General features: G+C 42.6%; 1 protein-coding gene across 1 annotated transcript in view; it reads left to right on the top strand.

Moving 5' to 3' along the window:
• The window catches only part of RP1 (RP1 axonemal microtubule associated), a 659,535-nt gene that overhangs the window by 164,962 nt on the left and 472,438 nt on the right, over nucleotides 1-22,135 (top strand). Inside the window, exons 16-18 of the mRNA XM_044295389.1 lie at nucleotides 191-368; nucleotides 6,226-6,363; nucleotides 15,539-15,738. Coding sequence (XP_044151324.1) covers nucleotides 191-368; nucleotides 6,226-6,363; nucleotides 15,539-15,738 — 516 coding nt within the window. The remainder of the gene's footprint in view (nucleotides 1-190; nucleotides 369-6,225; nucleotides 6,364-15,538; nucleotides 15,739-22,135) is intronic.

The raw sequence follows: 22,135 nt of genomic DNA, 5'->3' as shown, positions 1-22,135 counted from the left end.
TCTCCTTTTTTGGGGGGGATAAAATCTTAGCATTGACTGAAAAAGATTGCTCTAAAACTGCATTGTGTGATCATGGTCTTAAGTTGTAGCTAACGTTCAGAAAGGAGACAAAAAGGAAATTTCTTGAAAAATGTCTATTCCTGTTGTGATACGGTCGCCATAATTTGTCTTGTCTGTGTTTCTATATCAGGGCACAGGAGATGAGTACTGCCAATTCAAAGTTGAGAAAAACTATGAAAATGGATCCGTGACACTAGAAAGCATAAGAAGTAAAGGAATATACATTGGGCTACTTCCCAATGGGTTTGCAAAGCCGATGATACACACAGGAGAGAAAAACATAGTTTTTTACCCACAAGTTATCAAATGTACGTATCATGTGATTACAGATCTTATTCTATGAATAAAGGGGTTCTCCGGGCTATTCATATTGATGACCTATCTTCAGGATTTACTGAGGATAGGTCATAAATATGAAAAAGAACCAAACTGCTGTCGTGATCATTAATGTTTAATGAATGTATGTGTGCATCATGAGTCAACATGATGGTGTTTTAAATATAAAGTATTTGTCCCATAGTTAATTCAAGTTTGTCTTCAGATATGTGTTTTGTGTAAGGGTATTTTCACTCAACCGTAATTCTGGGTCCGCATCCGTTCCGCAATTTTGCAGAACGGGTGCGGACCCATTCATTATAATGAAAAGATAGGTCATGTCCTATTTTGGTCTGCGGACAAGAATAGGCATTTCTATCAGGGCAGGACATGTGTTGTCCGCAAAATGCGTAACCTGCATTGGCTGGTATCCGTGTTTTGCGGATCCGCAATTTGCACACATATGGTCGTGTTAATGTAGCCTAAACTGATCAGTTTTATCCTTTTGCATTCTGAATGGAGAGCAATCCGTTCAGTATGCATCAGGATGTCTTCAGTTCAGTTACTCTTACGGTATTTTCTCCGTCCAAAATGCCGGAACACTTGCCGGAATGTCGGATCCGGCATTATCCTACATTGAAATGTATGAATGCTGGATCCGGCACCAAGTGTTCCGGCAAAATAGACCAGGTTTGCCGGTCTGTGCATGCGCAGACCTTCAAAAATGCGGAAAAAATAAATACCGATCAGTTTTTCCGGATGACACCAGAGAGACGGATCCGGTGTTTCAATGCCTTTGTTAGACGGATCCTCAGAACGCAAGTGTGAAAGTACCCTTACAATGAAAAGAACTGAAAAGTCGCAATTTACTACAAAAAAAAGAAAAAACATTTCTATCTTGGATTATGCAAAACATAGCAAATTTTCAGTCTGATTCCTAAAAAAAAATTGTGTAGATATTGTGTGTATGTGAACCGAGGGCAAGGAATGTGGCTTGGGCTCCGCAACCAGAAAAGATCGCACACGCAGTGGTCAAGTTCAAGAAAAATGCATTTACTGCAGGTTAATAAAGGCAAGTCAAAGGTAAAAGAACAGGGAGAAGGACAAGCAAAATACACAGTATAGTATGAACAATACAAGGCAGATTCTGCAATAGTTTCCACTTTTACTGCGTCCGCTTCTGCAGTACGGACAGTGAATGAACAATATTCTGAAAACTATCCCTAACTAACCCTAACTTCACAGTTAGGTGCGCACCCCTTTCTCCCTGGACCACTTACAGTCCATAGAAGCGCGCGGTGGGGCCCAATGTCGTTCTTTTCTGTGATAGCGAAGCGTCCTCTCCTCACGGTTATCACAATACCCGAAGCAGTGAAATCCTCCTCAGCACGGCAGGGAAACCAAATGGATGCAGTGGAGTCCAACAGCAGGTATCACCCAGCACACGGACAGTCCTGCAGAATCCATACACGAGGTGTGATGTAAGCCGGGGTTTTGCAGTTACTGTCCGGTACTTAACAGCACTGCGAGTCTCTAACTTTGGGGGCAATATACACAGCCACAATGTCAGTTTGACTGATTAGCCACTGGGCACAGTCCTTTCAGCGTGGCTCCACTAAGCGCACTGTCTCTTTATACTCCGTCCGCCTCCGGACTGAAATACATACAGCTTTGCCGCACAGGAAAGTCCTCTAATATCTCCACACACTCTCAATACAGCACAGATGCCTGTCTTTTCTCTTGCCAAGATGGCTGCTGCTCCCTGTCTGGTCTCGTCCTGCTTCTCTTCTCACTCTGTCTGCAAACAGGCAGGCTGACATCACTGGGGGCGTGTCCCTCCAGCATCATATTACAATTACAATACCTGCTGTCTTAAAGGACCAGAATCACAAAAACAAAGGAACACATACAAGTGAACCTCGAAAAATTTGAATATCGTGTAAAAGTGCATTTATTTCAGTAATGCAACTTAAAAGGTGAAACTAACATATGAGATAGACTCATTACAGGCAAAGCGAGATATTTCAAGCCTTTATTTGTTGTAATTTGGATGATTATGGCTTACAGCTTATGAAACCCCAAAGTCACAATCTCAGACAATTAGAATATTGTGAAAAGGTTCAATATTCTAGGCTAAAAGTGTGACACTCTAGTCAGCTAATTTCTCCATAACACCTGCAAAGGGTTCCTGAGCCTTTAACTTGTCTCAGTCTGGTTCAGTAGGAATCACAATCATGGGAAAGACTGCTAACCTGAAAGTCGTGCAGAAAACCGTGATTGACACCCTCCATAAAGAGGGAAAGCCTCAAAGGGTAATTGCAAAAGAAGTTGGATGTTCCCAAAGTTCTGTATCAAAGCACATTAATAGAAAGATATGTGGAAGGGACAAGTGTGAAAGAAAAAGGTGCCCAAGCAGCAGGGATGACCGCAGCCTGGAGAGGATTGTCAGGAGAAGGCCATTCAAAAGTGTTGGGGACTTTCATAACGAGTGGACTGAGGCTGGAGTTAGTGCATCAAGAGCCACCACACACAGACAGATCCTAGACATGGGCTTCAAATGCCGTATTCCTCTTGTCAAGCCTCTCAACAAACGTCAAAAGTGTCTTACCTGGGCTAAGGAAAAAAAGAACTGGTCTGTTGCTCAGTGGTCCAAAGTCCTCTTTTCTGACGAGAGCAACTTTTGCATCTCATTTGGAAACCAAGGACCCAGAGTCTGGAGGAAGAATGGAGAGGCACACAATGCAAGATGCTTGAAGTCCAGTGTGAAGTTTCCACAGTCTGTGTTGATTTGGGGAGCCATGTCATCTGCTGGTGTTGGTCCACTGTGCTTCATTAAGTCCAGAGTCAACGCAGCCGTCTACCAGGAGATTTTGGAGCACTTCATGCTTCCTTCCTCAGATGAGCTTTATGGAGATGGTGACTTCATTTTCCAGCAGGACTTGGCACCTGCCCACACTGCCAAAAGTACCAAAACCTGATTCAATGACCATGGTATTACTGTGCTTCATTGGCCAGCAAACTCGCCTGACCTGAACCCCATAGAGAATCTATGGGGCATTGCCAATAGAAAGATGAGAGACATGAGACTGAACAATGCAGAAGAGCTGAAGGCTGCTATTGAAGCATCCTGGTCTTCCATAACACCTCAGCAGTGCAATAGGCTGATAGCATCCATGCCACGCCGCATTGAGGGGCCCAAACCAAGTACTGAGTACATATGCATGAATATACTTTTCAGAGGTCCTCCATTTTTCTATTTAACATCCTTTTTTTTATTGATTTCATGTAATATAAGATTGTGAGATTGTGAATTTGGGGTTGTTATGAGCTGTAAGAAATAATTATTCAAATTATAACAAATAAAGGCTTGAAATATCTCGCTTTGCATGTAATGAGTCTATCTCATATGTTAGCTTCACCTTTTAAGTTGCATTACTGAAATAAATGAACTTTTGCACGATATTCAAATTTTTAGAGTTTCACCTGTACATTAAACTTTAACACAGTTTAGGCTACTTTCACACTTGCGTTCAGAGCGGATCCGTCTGGTGTCTGCACAGACGGATCCGCTCCTATAATGCAAATGATGGGATCCCTTCAGAACGGATCCGTCTGCATTATATTTCAGAAAAAATTCTAAGCGTGAAAGTTAGTCAGACGGATCCGTCCAGACTTTACATTGAAAGTCAATAGGGGATGGATCTGTTTGAAATTGCACCATATTGTGTCACCTTCAAACGGATCCGTCCCCATTGACTTACATTGTAAGTCTGGAAGGATCCGTTTGGCTCTGCACGGCCAGGCGGACACCCGAACGCTGCTGAGCGGAGCGGAGGACAGGCGGTGCCAGACTGAGGCATTCTGAGCGGATCCACATCCACTCAGAATGCATTAGGGCTGTACGGATCCGTTCGGGGCCGCTTGTGAGAGCCTTCAAACGGAACTCACAAGCGGAGCCCCGAACGCTAGTGTGAAAGTAGCCTTAAACAGACTAATGAAACTTGGGACATCGCTGGGCTGTTTCTTACATGTATATCTGTGTGTAGATATTGCGTGTACATACTTGCTATGACACAGGAATCACATAGAACATATATGTAGACATTAAGGGGATGGGGTTTCCCTATTTTGCACTTACTTCTTTTAACCTGTGTAAAGCTGCCTCAAAGAACAGTTCTCCAACTAGAAGTGTGTCATTCCTTTATTAGGCTGGTTTCACACGGGCGTTGCGGGTGCGTTGCGGGAAAAGATGCCGGTGCATTGCGGAAACATGCACGATTTTTCCCCACAAGTGCAAATCGTTTTAATGCGTTTTGCACGCGGGTGGGAAAAATCGCGATGTTTGGTACCCAGACCCGAACCCGGACTTCTTAACAGAAGTTCGGGTTTGGGTTCAGTATTCTGTAAATTTTATTATTTTACCTTATAACATGATTATAAGGGAAAATAATAACATTCTTTAATACAGAATACTTAGTAAAAGGTCAATTGAGGGTTAAATATAAAATAAAAAATTTACTCACCTCCTCCAATTGATCGCGTAGCTGCCGGTCTCCTGTTCTTTCTTCAGGACCTGTCAAAGGACCTGTGGTGACGTCACCCGTGTGGAAAACTCGCCCATGTGAACCCAGCCTTATTCCTGTTATCACTAGCCGTTTGCAATGAAGGAGCAGATGGATGTTACCAGTTGGGGGGTGTCTCTACACAGTCTGACACTGTCAGCACTGATTGGATAATGTCAGACTGTGCAGGGACACACACCCAACTGGTAACACCCACCTGGACCTTCATTGCAAACTGCTAGTGATTCATTCATAACTTCTAGCAGGAATAATAAAGGAATCGTACAAAATAAAGTCATAATCAATACTCCATAATTATCTTTACATGGGGAGCGCAAGTAGTCACTCACTAAAAAGACATGTCAGGAGAGGTGACACCCTTAATGGGGTTGTCCAGGTTCAGAGCTGAACACGGACAGTTCCCCTTCTTCACCTAGGCAGCCCCTGTACAAACTTACACTGCTAGGTGGAGGCTTCTGCCTAGCAGTGTTCCCAGTGACATCACCGACACAAATGGGCGGGCTTTAGCACTGTTTTACAGCTCCGCCTAGCAGAGACCTGGTACCTGCTTTCTAATGAAAAAGCCCTTGCCCTGCATGAAATGCTCCGATGCCCATCTCGGAGGGGCTGCCTGGGTGAAGAAGGGGATATGTCCGGGTTTAGCTCTGAACCCGGACCACCCCTTTACCTGTTGTTAAAAGTGAGTAATCCATCCTTCTTAGGCCTCATGCACACGACAGTATTTTTTCACGGTCTGCAAAACGGGGTTCCGTTGTTCCGTGATCTGGACTAGAAACACGGATCACGGACGCGGATGACAAACGATGCATTTTCCGCAGAAAATCACGGAAAACGGAACAACGGACACGGGACACAACAACGGTCGTGTGCATGAGGCCTTATGCTTACAATTATGTCCATGGAAAAATCATTGCAGACCATAACAATTAATCAGCACAGGAGATTACACAGCAAATGGAAATAGGATAATAAAATCCAAACTAGATATCAACTAAAGCAGGAAAGTGACACAGACATTACATTAAGTTCTTCAGTTATCTGCGCAAGAATGTCTAAAATGTGTTTTCGGCATTAGCCGCTCCTGACATTTTCTGCTGCTGTGCTCTGGATCAACACAGAAAAATATATCTAAAGAATCAGTTAATATGCGACCCTTGTGTCCACCTTCCTTTCTGGGTCTTCTGAACATATTTTGCTTCAATAATACGAGCTACAGAGTGAGGAACGCTCGCTCCCCTTCCCCAATACATGTCCCTTTTTCTTTTAGTTGGCAGAGAAAAACCTATGGGGACATCTGCAACTCTCAGCCAGAAAACGGAAGAGCTTCTGCTCCATGATGAAGTAATAGAAGAAACGCTGCACCCTGTGGCTCAGAGCCCATCAGCGTCTCCCCCTTCAAGCAAAAGTGAGTTGTTGATCGAGAGCGGTCATGTTCAATATGAGCTCATACTGTGTGCATTACGAGACACCGGGGAGGAAAGGAAATGTAAGTGTTTAGGATATTACCTCACACTAAGTGACCACAGCCAGGTTGTCCTCTGCTCAGTGTAAAATGTCAGGATCTGTTTGGTACGTGACCAGACAACGCTCAATGGATCAGTTTTTTTCATGCAGGAAAGTTTCTGTCACAAAAAGAATAAATCCGCCATATTTGCTCTTTCATTGCACTAATAGGAAATATAGATGAATAGATATCACTTCATGTATTTCCAGTTGACTAACCAACAACCTTTTTTGCTCTTTTACCCTGGTTTTTGGCTATGAGAATGTCATAGTAGCATCAGCAAACTTCTATGTCCAGACGGTCTTTACATAAAAATATATTAATGGATGCACATGCAGAGCCCTTCTAGGAGAGAATTCCTCCATGTATACAGCACCCATATACATGAGCTTATGATGTTATGTAAGACAGTAGAGGCGGTATGTACCCAGGGGCGGACTGGGAACCTAAAGTGGCCCTGGAAAAAATACTAAAAGTGGCCCCGTTTTGTAGTCTGGTCCAAATTGATGGAAGGCAGGGCCAGCAATACCATATTGTGGCAAATTATACAACCTCAACAGAGACAAATGCCAAAGTCCATCACAAAATACATCCCTAAAAACCTCCACTGGATGGCCATGAGGAGGGCCCACGCAGCCCCCTGGGTATTAGTCCGTCTGGAAATTTCCCTGTAAGGTCTATGGCCAATCCACCCCTGTATGTACCTCTATGCCCGCCCTATTACTACACTGTACAAAAGAGAGTGCTGCAAAAGTTAGGGGATCAGAAGAAGACCAGAGCGACCACCCTAGTAGTGCTTTAGTACGTTATTATGCTCAATTTAAGATGAAAGAAGTTCCTTCTTGTACAGTATGTACTTTAATGGCTATGGACACATTATTTGCATTTTTTATAATTCTTGCATTCTACTTATTTTGCGCCATTTTTTTCAACTGGTCTTTATTAAGAATTCTCCATAGAGTCTGTAGACGGTTTTTGCTTCTTAGTGAATCAGAGAGCCACTCTTAAGGCCACTTTACGCAGGCCAATTTTGCAGGCGATTGTTAGGAAGGAAGAATTCGTTCCCGACAAGCACCTGCTCGTCAGCGGGGGAGACCGCTGCATTTACATGCAACGATCTCCTCCATAATATGGGGAGGAGCAATCGCTAATGCCATCGCTTGTCCCCATACAGACTCTTTGTTTGCCGGCAGCAGATTCTGTTTACACAGCACGATCTGCTACTGGCAAATGACGATTTTTGGGACGACATGAATGACGCAATTACCCAATGAACAAATTTTCACTCGTTGAAGACATTTTATATTTTATTTTTATTTATATGCAAATTAGCAAATTGGAGGACAAGGGGGCTGGCCAAAGCCCTTGGAGCACTGCTTTAGTAATGCCCCTGTGAGTACAGCAGATGAGTCTAACAAAAGCAGTGCTCCAGCCGGACCCTGGTGCTCACACATGCTCATTTGCATATTTATTTATTTTACTCATGTATATAGAAATCTCATGTGAAAGAACCCTTAAAGGGAGTCTGTCATCAGGAAAGTCACTGTTAAACTAGGCACAATGCCAATGATACCTTTCATTTAGCCATTCGTTACTTCATTCTGGAGAAAAAGTACTTTTAAATCTATATGCAATTGTGCAGTTAGGTGCACCAAGGGCAGACCCAAGGCACTCTTTGCACTCTTTTTCCGCCTTCTTCCTCTGCCAGCCCCTCCCTCTCTTTCTTCATTGACAAGGAAAGGTTCCTGCATAGTCATCTTACCTGACTCTGCCAATCTAGGAGAGGAAGGGGTTGGCAGATGAAACAGGTGGAGCAAGGGTACACAGAGTGGCTTGGATGCACTTAGGGTGCCTCTGTCGGCATGATCAGCCCCATGAAACCAGACATACTGCCTGGTAGGTTTCATCGTGCAAATTACAATTACACTTTTTACGCGTTTGTATGTTGAACTGCTGCAGAGATATCCGAGTTTTTATTTATATGCAAATTAGCAAATTGGAGCACCAGGAGGCTGGCCAGAGCCCTTGGAGCACTACTTCTGTAATGCCCCTGTGCTCTGCACAATCCCCTCCTCTTTGTGCGCAGCACAGGAGCGTTACAAAAGCAGTGCTCCAGCCAGCCCCTGGGGCTCACACTTGCTCATGTTTATAGAACTGACATATTCTACAGCACTTTACAGTCATTATCATTGCTTGCTGTCCCTTAGATGCTCCAAACCCTTGAAGACTCCTCAGCAGTGGCAAAACATGTTGGGGGAGCACTAGTTTCATTTTAGTGAACAATCAAGAGAGCCGTACTGAAGACATCTCCCTAGAGTCCAGACAAAGCTAATATAGGCGGAAGAGACATGAGATTCCTTTGATGAAAATAGATATAGTGGTAGGCTATTTCAGGGCGACTTAGGCTTCGTTCACATCACCGTTCAGCCTTTCCGTTCTCCTGCTCCGTTTACATAACTGAGCCAAACGGAGCCTATAATGGGGTCCGTTATCTTTCCGCTCAGAAGATGATTTTGAAGCGGAGACAAAAGTTGTGCATGCAGGACTTTTGTCTCCGCTTCAAAATCATCTTCTGAGCGGAAACATAACGGACCCCATTATAGTCTATGGGGTCCTAAGGGCTCAGTTTGGCTCAGTTATGTGCCTTCTCCGTCCTTTCCGTTCTCCTACCCCTAAACAGAGCAGGAGAACGGAAAGGCTGAACGGTGATGAGAACGAAGCCTTAGGCTACTTTCACACTTGCGGCAGAGTGATCCGCCAATCTGCATGCAAACAAACAGCATTTGTAGACGGATCCGAATGAGGATCCGTCTTACAAATGCATTGCAAGAACGGATCCGGGATGCGCAGAATGAAAGGACGGATCCGGCATTGCAATATTTTTATACATTTTAATGTAAATTAATGCCGGATCCGGCATTCCGGCAATTTATCCGGAATTTTGGACGGAGATAATACCGCAGCATGCCGCGGTATTTCCTCCGTCCAAAACGCCGTTCAGTGACTGAACTGAAGACATCCTGATGCATCCTAAACGGATCGCTCTCCATTTAGAATGCATTAGGATAAAACTGATCAGCTCTTTTCCGGTATTAAGCCCCTAGGACGGAACTCAATAACGCTAGTGTGAAAGTACCCTAAATTGTTAAATCTGGCAGTAAGGGACAGCTGAATTTTGTTATTTAGATCATGGCAAACAATCTCTGACAACCTATAACTTAGCAGAGCTCCTATGACAGATACAGCTGTTATTAACAAGGTGAACTTTGAGAACATAGTAAGCTAGTTTCTCCTTGAAACCAGGTGGCAACATTTAATGTGTAAACTAAAGAAGCAACATTAAAAGACATATTGATACTTAGTATATCAGAGCAAAGATAGTATGAAAAATAGCACATCTATTGCTCTGACAGAAAATCAAGTCCAAGCCCCGCTATGTATTATATACAGCAAAACAAAAACTAAAACACAAATGCTCTTTGATTGTTTTTAGAATCACGTAAGGCTTTTTTTTAAATATAAATAACTAAACATATTTTTCTTTTTGATTATTTTATTTTAAATAGGATAAAAATAAAAGGTATATTTGAATCAAAGAATAAATAGTCCAAAAACAAAACCTTATAGCCCATGGCTATTGATTTAGTAATATTTAAAAATATGTTCCGGGCCAAAAAGAGTCTTTGCTTCTAAATACTGTCCCTAATGAAGCACACAATCTAAGCTCCCTATCAGTATGTCTTTGGAGTGTGGGAGAAAACCCACACAAACTCCATGCAGATGCTGTTCTTGGTCGGATTTGAACTTAATACCCCAGCGCTGCAAGGTACCAGTACTAACCACTGAGCCACCGGGCTGCCCATACACCCATGAATAAAAGCACAGACATCTCTGCATCAGTTCAACAGACAGACAAAAACAGGGTATCGTTTCTATCAGCATGATCAACCCTACCAGATAGTATGCCTGGCTTAATAGGGTAGTTCATGCTGACAGATGCTCTTTAACTGCTCATTTGCATAAGAATGAACAGTACTTTTTCTCCAGAATGAAGCAAAGGATCGCTAAAGGAAAGGTATCATTACATTCAGCTGAGCTAGCCTTACAAGGCACTGTTCTTTGTTTAAGGGTATCCTCATACCTGGCGGAATATTCCGCCAGAAAATCTGCAACATCAACACTTACCTAATGTTAGAAATCATGCACACGACCGTTGTTTGGGTCCACATCTGAGCCACATTTTTTGTAGCTCCCTCGGATGTGGACGCATTCATTTCAATGGGGCCGCAAAAGATGCGGACAGCACTTTTTGTGCTGTCTGCATTCGTTGCTCCATTCCGTGCTTAAAAAAAATAAAATAATAGAACATGTCCTTTTCTTGTCTGTTTTGCGGACAAGAATAGGCATTTCTATCATGGGCCGCCTGTTCAGGACCGCAAAACATGGTGCAATCGTTTGCATGAGCCCTTATCCAATGGGGCTGAAAATTGTCTATCCTTGCGTTGTGTTCTTTTGCAGAATTTACATTCCGCAGCCTAAATAATGTTGTGGTGCAGATTTCCTGTATGAGAATCTCTCCATTGAATTCAATGGGAAATTTATTCTGCAGTGGAAAACACTGTGGAAAACACTGCGGAAAAATCTGCAACTAAATCTGTGCGCATTTTGTAGCATATTTTTCTGCAGCTTTTTCCACTGCAGAGTCAATTTCGTATTGAATTAAATGGAGGGATTCTCATAAGGAAACCTGCAACAACAAAAAATCCACCAAAAAATTCTGCACCTGCGGATTTTCTGATGGAACGAACGTTCATTCAGTTTTGTCTTCAATTACGTTCAGTGTTTGCGTTTTTTTTAAAATCCGGATTGTATGTTTTTTTCACGTGCATAAACAAAACTGAAGAATAGCAATCTAGATCTCCTAGCAACCTTTAGTGAAAAACGCATTGTATCCGGATGCCTTCCGTTTTTCACACAAGCCCCATTCACTTCTATGGAGCCATTGCTGGGTAAACAACACAATACAGAACATGCTGCAATTTTTCCTGAATGCAGAGATGATGTGTGAAAACCAACGCTCATGTGCACAGACCCTGTGAAATGAATGGGTCAGGATTCAGTCCGGATGCTGTGTGTTCGCTACACGTATCGCATCCAGACAGAAAACTCATTTGTGTGACAGAGCCCTTCCAGTGATTTTCCTGGTGACAGATTCCTTTTAGGCTAGGGCTACACGTCGACATTTCTTGCACGACATTTTGTTGCACCAATGTCGTGCGAAAATTTTTATAATAATAGTCTAGGCGCAAAAAAAACATCCAAAATGAATTTTTCTGCGACTGTCGCAGTCGCAGCATCTCGCATGTCGCAGTGCGACACCATAGACTATCATTATAAAAATTGTTGTGCGACATTGGTGCAACATCAATGTCGCACGACACATGTTGCAGTGTAGTTGTTCCCTATGTGTCGCGTGACTTATTGTCGCGCGACACATGTCGTCATTTAGCCCTAGCCTTAATCTCCTCTTATTCTTAATTTGCAATTTACAAAAACATATTTATTCCTGTTCATATTGTAAAGCAACCAAAATTGTAGACATCTGTGATAGCTTTATCAATCCCACCTCACAGGTGTGGCATATCAAGGTGCTGATTAGACACCATGAATATTGCACAGGTGTGCCTTAGACTGCCCACAATAAAAAAAGCCACTCTGAAATGTGCAGTTTTGCCTTACTGGGGGGGCAGAAAACCAGTCTTGCCTCATGCAGTGCAACCCATCTCCGTCGCATAGAGTTGATCAGGTTGTTGATTGTGGCCTGTGGAATGTTGGATCAAACAAAAAAAGGTGGTAGGACAGCACCACTTACTTGAATGCATTCAAGGGGCTTTGCGGCGGTGCTCGTGACGTCAGGTCCCGGCCTCACAGACCCCACAAATACCAGCAGAAATGAAGAAGGTCACGGCACTCCAAAGGCTATTCAGTGTTTTTAATACACCACAAAATCAGCAGCAACGTTTCGACAACAGTCTTTTTCAAGCTACCAAAAAAAAAAGACTGTTGTCGAAACGTTGCTGCTGATTTTGTGGTGTATTAAAAACACTGAATAGCCTTTGGAGTGCCGTGACCTTCTTCATTTCTGCTGTGGAATGTTGGTCCACTCCTCTTCAATAGCTGTGCGAAGTTGCGGAATATTGGTAGGAACTGGAACACGCTGTCGTATATGCCGATCCAGAGCATCCCAAACATGCTCAATGGGTGACATGTCCGGTGAGTATGCTGGCCATGAAAGAACTGGGATGTTTTCAGCTTCCAGAAATTGTGTGCAGATCCTTGCAATATGGGGCCGTGCATTATCATGCTTCAACAGGAGGTAATGGTCGTGGATGAATGGCACAACAATGGACGTCAGGATCTCATCACGGTATCTCTGTGCATTCAAAATGCCATCAATAAAATGCACCTGTGTTCGTAATATATGTAACATACGCCTGCCCATACCATAACCCCACCACCACCATGGGCCACTCGATCCACAACTTTGACGTCAGCAAACCACTCACCCACACAACGCCACACATGCTGTCTGCCATCTGCCCTGAACAGTGAAAACCGGGACTCATCCGTCAACAGAACGCCTCTCCAATGTACCAGACGCCATCGAATGTGAGCATTTGCCCACTCAAGTCGGTTACGGCGATGATCTGCAGTCAGGTGCAGACCCCGGTAAGGACGATGAGCATGCAGATGAGCTTCCCTGAGACGGTTTCTGACAGTTTGTGCAGAAATTCTTTGGTTATGCAAACCGATTGTTGCTGCAGCTGTCCGGGTGGCTGGTCTCAGACGATCATAGAGGTGAACATGCTGGACGTGGAGGTCCTGGGCTGGTGTGGTTACACGTGGTCTGCTGTTGTCAGGTCAATTGGATGTACTGCCAAATTCTCTGAAACGCCTTTGGAGACGGCTTATGGTAAAGAAATGAACATTCAATGCTCGAGCAACAGCTCTGGTAGACATTCCAGCATTCAGCATGCCAATTGCACGCTCCCTCAAACGTTGCGACATCTGTGGTATTATGCACAGCTATTGAAGAGGAGTGGACCAACATTCCACAGCAGAAATGAAGAAGGTCACGGCACTCCAAAGGCTATTCAGTGTTTTTAATACACCACAAAATCAGCAGCAACGTTTCGACAACAGTCTTTTTTTTTTGGTAGCTTGAAAAAGACTGTTGTCGAAACGTTGCTGCTGATTTTGTGGTGTATTAAAAACACTGAATAGCCTTTGGAGTGCCGTGACCTTCTTCATTTCTGCTGGTATTTGTGGGGTCTGTGAGGCCGGGACCTGACGTCACGAGCACCGCCGCAAAGCCCCTTGAATGCATTCAAGTAAGTGGTGCTGTCCTACCACCTTTTTTTGTTTGATCCAACATTCCACAGGCCACAATCAACAACCTGATCAACTCTATGCGACGGAGATGGGTTGCACTGCATGAGGCAAGACTGGTTTTCTGCCCCCCCAGTAAGGCAAAACTGCACATTTCCGAGTGGCCTTTTATTGTGGGCAGTCTAAGGCACACCTGTGCAATATTCATGCTGTCTAATCAGCACCTTGATATGCCACACCTGTGAGATTATCCCAGCAAAGGGGAAGTGCTCACTAACACAGATTTTGACAGATTTGTGAACAATATGTGAGAGTAATGGGTCTTTTGTGTATGTAGAAAATGTTTCAGATCTTTGAGTTCAGCTCATGCAAAATGGGAGCAAAAGCAAAAGTGTTGTGTTTATATTTTTGTTCAGCGTAATTAAGTTACCGGTACATGTTATTTCACCTACATTTTCTATTAGAGACTATGTCTGGCTCTACAGTCTCAGATCATTCTAGTTATTTTTTACTTGGAGGACTGCCTTGGAGCATTTGCATTAAAGGGGTATTCTAGTAGGCAAAAGCTATCCCCTATCCACAGAATAGGGTATAACTATTAGATTGGTGGGGGTCCTACCACTGGGACCCCCACAGATCAAGAGAACGGAGGCCCCCTATACCCCCTACAGGCCTCCTGCTGCTTTTCTGAAATGACCAGAGTGGCCGGTCACACATGTGCGCGGCTGCTCCATTCATTTCTATGGGAGATCCGGAGATAGCCGAGTAGAGCGCTCACCTTACTTCGGAACTCCCAAAGAAATGAATGGAGCGGCTGGGCATATGCGCGTAGCAGCAGGGGGTATGGGGTCCTGTTCTTGTGGGGGCCCCAGTGGCAGGACCCTCATCAATCTGATAGTTATCCCCTATCATGTGGATAAGGGATAGCTTTTACCTACCGGAATACCCCTTTTACAGTGTTTGTGTACATTTTATACTCCATATTTATTAATGTGCTTGTGACTTTTTACGTTGCAGATAGACTGGTGCATCAGATTCTCTATCTTTTTTAGAGCTCATGCACATGAATGTACTGTATTTCTTTCCGTGTCTGTTCTTTTTTTTTTTTTTTTGCAGACAGTATATGGAACCATTAATTTCATTGGGTCCGCAAAAGTTACTCCATGTGCATTCCGTTTCCGTATGTCCGTATTTCCGTTCTGAAAAAAAATAGAACATGTCCTATTATTGTCCGCATTACAGACAGGGATAGTACTGTTCTATTATGCCTCATTCACACTTCTGTGTTTTGATCAGTGATTTCGATCAGTAACTGTGAGCCAAAACCAGGACTGGAGCCTCCACAGACATAAGGTATAAGGGAAAGATCTGCACCTGTTCTGTGTTTAGAGCTGCACCTGGTTTTGGCTCACAATCACTGATGGAATTCACTGACCGAACACTGACTGTGTGAATAAGGCCTCATGCACACGGCCGTTGTTTTGGTCCGCATCCAAGCCGCCGTTTTGGCGGCTCGGATGCGGACCCATTCACTTCAATGGGGTCGCAAAAGATGCGGACAGCACTCCATGAGAACTCCGAAAACTCTACTGACATTCATCAGATCACTTTTGCTTCAAATTCCAATGTTAGTATTACTAGCAGGGGATATCTACAGTATAATAGCATCAATTTGATTTTGCACTAGGTGCTAGAAGACAGAGTAGCAATGAGATCCCTCCTTATACATCAAATGACTGGAAAGTGTCTGTATTGACTGGAACTTCTGGAACATCAGCCAATGTAACCTTGTGGGTGTATGGAAGCAAAGGGTCCACAGGTCCTATCACTCTTGGAAAAGGCAATCAAGACAATCTCTTTCAACCTAGACAAGAAGATCAATTTAAGGTAACTACAGTCAACATAACAGAAAGCAGTGTAACTCACTATGTAGTTTCCCCTCTAGATTTGCTTCATGTGAATATTTTATTAGACTGGCAAAAAAACGAAATATTCTTCTCTAGTCTGCTTTAAAAACTCAGCACGGTTCCTAAACAAAAATCATCAGATTAAAAGGACAAAGGTGAGGTGGATAAGCAGCATTTCAGGACATGACCTCTGTGGGTGCTCATGTGACTTCTCATCTCATCAAAGGCAATTATGTGTCATGAACAAATGACCCAAAGTTCATGTTTTTATGTTAAACACATTTTTTAATAATTGTATTAATTTTTATTTATTTCTTTACATTTTCCATTTCCACAGTGGGGAAAACAAGTATTTGATACACTGTCAATTTTGCAAGTTTTCCCACCTACAAAGAATGGAGGTGTGTGTCATTTTTATAGAAACATAGAAACATAGCCCATCTAGTCTGCCCAATATACTGAATACTATGAATAGCCCCTAGCCGTATTTTATATGAATGATGGGTTTATGCCTATCCCATGCATGCTTAAACTCCTTCACTGTATTTGCAGCTACCACTTCTGCAGGAAGGCTATTCCATGCATCCACTACTCTCTCAGTAAAGTAATACTTCCTGATATTACTTTTAAACCTTTGTCCCTCTAATTTAAAACTATGTCCTCTTATAGCAGTTTTTCTTCTTTTAAATATTCTCTCCTCTTTTACCTTGTTGATTCCCTTTATGTATTTAAAAGTTTCTATCATATCCCCTCTGTCTCGTCTTTCTTCCAAGCTATACATGTTAAGGTCCTTTAATCTTTCCTGGTAAGTTTTATCCTGCAATCCATGTACTAGTTTAGTAGCTCTTCTCTGAACTCTTTCCAAAGTATCAATATCCTTCTGGAGATATGGTCTCCAGTACTGAGCACAATACTCCAAATGAGGTCTCACTAGTGCTCTGTAGAGCGGCATGAGCACCTCCCTCTTTCTACTGGTAATGCCTCTCCCTATACACCCAAGCATTCTGCTAGCATTTCCTGCTGCTCTATGACATTGTCTGCCTACCTTTAAGTCTTCTGAAATATTGACCCCTAAATCCCTTTCCTCAGATACTGAGGTTAGGACTGTATCACTGATTTTATATTCTGCTCTTGGATTTTTACGCCCCAGGTGCATTATCTTGCACTTATCAACATTACATTTTAGTTGCCAGATTTTTGACCATTCTTCTAGTTTTCCTTAATCCCTTTGCATTTGGTGTATCCCTCCAGGAACATCAACCCTTTTACAAATCTTTGTGTCATCAGCAAAAAGACACACCTTACCATTGAAGCCTTCTGCAATTTCGCTGATAAAGATATTAAACAATATGGGTCCCAGAACAGATCCCTGAGGTACCCCATGGGTAACAAGACCTTGGTCTGAATATACTCCATTGACTACAACCCTCTGTTGTCTGTCCATCAGCCACTGCCTAATCTATTCAACAATATGGGAGTCCAAGCTCAAAGACTGCAGTTTATTGATAAGCCTTCTATGTGGGACAGTATCAAAAGCCTTACTAAAGTCTAGATAAGCGATGTCTACTGAACCTCCGCCATCCAATATTTTAGTCACTCAATCAAAAAAATCAATAAGATTAGTTTGACATGATCTCCCTGAAGTAAACCCATGCTGTTTTTCATCTTTCAATCCATGGGATTTTAGATGTTCCACAATCCTATCCCTAAGTATGGTTTCCATTAATTTCCCAACTATTGATGTCAGGCTTACTTGCCTATAGTTGCCTGATTCCGCCATACTACCTTTCTTGTGAATGGGCACATTTGCTAATTTCAAATCTTTTGGGACGACTCCTGTTACCAGTGATTGGTTAAATAAATCTATTAATGGTTTTGCTAGTACAGCGCTAAGCTCTTTTAATGGCTTTGGGTGTATCCCATCAGGCCCCTGTGACTTATTTGTATTAAGTTTAGACAGCTGACTTAGAACTTCTTCCTCTGTAAAGACACATGCTTTAAAAGATTCATTAGTCTTCCTTCCTAACTGAGGTCCTTTTCCTTTATTTTCCTTTGTAAAAACTGAACAGAAGTATTTATTGAGGCAGTCAGCTAGTTCTTTATCTTCTTCTATATACAGTATCTCCCTTCTTTTGTTTTTAATTTGGTAATTCCTTGTTTTAATTTCCATTTTTCATGTATGTATCTGAAGAATGTCTTATCACCTTTTTTCACTGACTGAGCTAAATTCTCTTCTGCCTGTGCTTTAGAAGCTCTTATAATTTGCTTGGCCTCTCTCTGCCTAATCTTATAAATTTCCCTGTCATCCTCGTTTAGATTTTTTTTATAATTACTAAATGCTATCTTTTTGTTTTTAATGATTTTGGCCACTTCTGCTGAGTACCACAGTGGTTTCTTCCTTTTTTTGCTTTTACTGACAAGCCTAATGCAATTATCTGTTGCCTTCAATAGTGCCACTTTTAAGTAGTCCCATTTCTCCTGGACTCCATTGAAACTGTTCCAGTCTGATAGGGACTCGTATACCACTAATCAAGGGGAGGGCTGGCAGCCTTAGTCCTTGGGGGCAAATCCAGTCATATAGGCCATTTTAGCCCCACCCATTATTAAAAGCCCCATCTACATATAATAGGCTACTCCCAACAAACACTGTACAGCTGAAATTCAAATTTTGAAGCCTGTCTCTACACATCATATGGAGAGGGGAGGGCCTGTCCTGTCCTGCACTGCCTGCTTCACATTATACAATAAACAGCAGGCTACAGCCAGGAAGCTTCTCCACTCTGCTCCCTCCCCAGATCCTGCTCAAGGCCTGTGGTTCCCCCCCACTATCTGCCACCCGCTCGTGGCCTGCTGCCCCCTTTGGCCATCCTCACCCAGCTCTGAATCCTCCTTCTGCAAATGGCAGGGAGATGAGCCGGAGCATCTCCTCTGCTACATAGTGCCACATACCTCTTACATCCAGTGATGTCACCTTTGTTGTAGACGTTCTCTTTCTTTATCTTCTCCATTCAGACCAGACTGCCATGATGATTTTTCAGCCATCTCCCGTCTCTGCAGAGATTGACAAACAGACATTAGTTTCCCACATTTCCATCTTTCCATCTTCTGAACACCCTTTCCTGCCACCCCCAATGCTATACTGCAGAAACAGTCCCCCTGGAAATACTACTACCACACAGATAGTGCCCCCTTCAACAATTATTGGCACACAGTGCTCTAAAAAATAACTGCGCCCAGACACTAATAGTATAAAGATAATGTCCCCAAAAAATAATTGTGCTAGGCTGATACTGTGCCAGGGTGCCCCCCAAAGTAACAGTGGTCCCCAAAATCCCACCAATAGAAATAATTCTCTGCCAGAGCACACTTAGTAGTAATAATGCCCCTATAGTGCCCATACTAGTAATCATGTTCCTCATAGCCCCCCAGTAGTAGTAAAGCTCTGCATAATACCTCCTAGAAGTAATAATTCTCCCTATAATTTGACAGTACATGAAATACCCCCGCTTAGTGCCCGCAGTTGAGCTAATGTCTCCATAATGTATGCCAGTATAAAATAGCCCTATATAGTGCCCCAGTAAATGCCCTCATAGTGCTCCTCTCCCCCTTCCCCATAGTGTCCACCATAATATTAATTTAAAGGAGGGGCACTCTATTATTTGAGAACCCAGGACAGCAAATATAATGGTATTTATTGAGCACCAAGAAAAACGCCTCATGTGCATAAAATGAACTCACATAAAATAAAAATCACATAAAATAAAATCACATCAAATAAAAACACATAGATAAATGATTGAAGGTAGTACAGGAGGACCATAAAATAATGCTCTGGTATGAGCAAAAAATGTCAGTCCTCGTGACAATAGAACTTGCATATCCGAGATTGGAGCGTGCTGTAAATCACATGGATAATAGAATCACATCAGATGTTGATATAGCAGATGTAGATAAACCATGTATCAATAGTACTGGAATTACATGATAGGTTGTGGGATGAACAGGATTATAACCTCGTTAATGTCCCAGTATAAACAAACTGTATGGGAGATTGTCCTGTAAACAACAATCACTCAATATCGGAGTGTGTCCGTCTCATACTATCTGGTATGTTCCATAATAGACAGTAAACTGATGGTATAAAGATGGATATGGTACGTTACCACCAAACTCATGGATGTCAGCTGTCCTCTTGTCTTACCGCCAAGACCTACTATGGCGTCCTGTGTGGTCTCGTGGTGGTAGTGCGGCATCCCACGTGACCTGGCGGGGTCTCACGTGACTGGTTGGTACCCACGTGATCGACGTAAACTCCGTCAAGGGTAATCAACTGCGATTTAAATAATCACGTATTGCGATTTTAACTTAAGGTAACTTTCCTATTGGTTTGATATCTAGAATTAGCGAAGAAGACGAATATGACGAATGTATTCATCATATTCCTCAAAACGAAGATAACAAAGTATTCTCCATCTTCATTTTAGCTCCATATTCGTCAACTTCGCTAATTCTATGAAATCAAATAGGAAAGTTCACTATAGAGTACTGTGTTTAATTCGCTATGCGATTATATTCTTCTTTTTTTTTATAAATAGAATAATTATAATAATTATCAAGTATTATAATTATTCTATTTATTAAAAAAAAAGCTAAGTAATATTATCTCATAGCGAATTAAAAACTTAGCTGTCTCTAGTCAACTTTCCTATTTGATTGCATAGAATTAGCGAAGTTGACGAATATGGAGCTAAAACGAAGATGGAGAATACTTTGTTATCTTCGTTTTGAGGAATATGACGATTACATTCTTCATATTCCTCATCTTCGCTAATTCTACCAAGCCAACCATAGTAAACCAGGTCTAAGTTGAAATCGCAATGCGATTACTTCAAGTTATATTAATCGCATTGCAATTTCAACTTAATTCTCACATCCGACAGTTAATTCTAGTATGGAGGCGTTCCCATGGTGATGGGGACGCTCCATGAGCATGGAAGTCGGCAGAAGCGGCAACGGGCACTGGACTGGAGCAGCCAGGAAGCCAGGCATTCTCAGAACAGGTAAGAACTACTTTTGATAAGTGGGAAAGAAAAAAATATAACAATAAAAAAAAAAAAAAAACTAATATTCGAAATAGCGAATTTATAGTGCTATATTCGAAATTCCGCGAATTAGCGAAGTGCCGATATTCGCTCAAAAATTTGCTATTCGAATATTCGCACTCAACACTACCCCATGACAGTGTCATCCACAGGTCCTCCTCCCCATAACAGTGCCATCCACAGATCCCCCTCCCCTAAACAGTGCCATCCACAGATCCTTCTCCCCTAAACAGTGCCATCCACAGAACCCCCTCCTCGATGCTCACAGGAATACATTTATAAACTGTAATTCGTAACTTTAACTTTAATCATCGCTCATCTCTTTACTAGGATACCTTACTCTCAGCTCCGGTAACAGCAGGCAGTGCGGGCGGCGCTCACTCACTGACGTCACGTGCCTGCGCCGCCTAGTGGGAGGAGCAGGCACGTGACATCAGTGAGTGAGCGCTGCCCACACTGCCTGCTGTTACCGGAGCTGAGAGTAAAGAGATTAGCGATGATTAAAGTTAAAATTACCTATTACAGTTTATAAATGTACTCCTGTAAGCAGCGTGGCCCTGTATATTATAACCCCCAGGCAAGTGTCCCCGTCACCATGGGAACGCCTGGGGGTTAGAATATACCATCGGATCTGAGTATACCCGGCATATAAGATGACCCCGACTAGTGTTAGAAAGTCATCTTATATGCTGGTAAATACGGTATTTGATCAGCTACCAACCAGCAAGAATTCTGGCTCTCACAGACCTGTTAGTTTTTCCTTAAGAATCCCTTCTACTCTGCACTAGTGTTAAGCTTGAATATTCGAATAGCAAATTTTTATCGCGAATATCGCCACTTCGAGAATTTGCAGATATTTAGAATATAGTGCTATATATTCGTTATATTGAATATTCAGCATTTTTTTCCATCTGAACACATGATTCCTTTGCTTCTTGCTTGTGGACCAATGAGAAGGAAGCAATGTCAAGTTTACAACAATACTTAGTGCACCAATCATTAATCTGTAGTCAGACCTGCTAAAATGTGAATTTGCGCGTAGTGCGAAAAAATATTCTAATCACTGCCGATTAGAGCAATCGCGAATACATTGGAGCACTTGACTGTATCTGCATATAAAGCTATTGTAATGTTCTGCTGTGCCAACCATTTTCTCTAGTCTCAGGAGAAACTCATGAAACCTCTAGCAGCTTGAAAAATGTAGCCAAAGTGACCCACGCCTGAATTTCGTGTTATGAATTCGCATTACATGATTTTTACATTGCCGATTTTACG

Source organism: Bufo gargarizans, chromosome 5, assembly GCF_014858855.1.
Source record: "Bufo gargarizans isolate SCDJY-AF-19 chromosome 5, ASM1485885v1, whole genome shotgun sequence".
Classification (NCBI taxonomy): Eukaryota; Metazoa; Chordata; class Amphibia; order Anura; family Bufonidae; genus Bufo; species Bufo gargarizans.
This window is presented reverse-complemented; position numbering and strand designations above follow the sequence as displayed.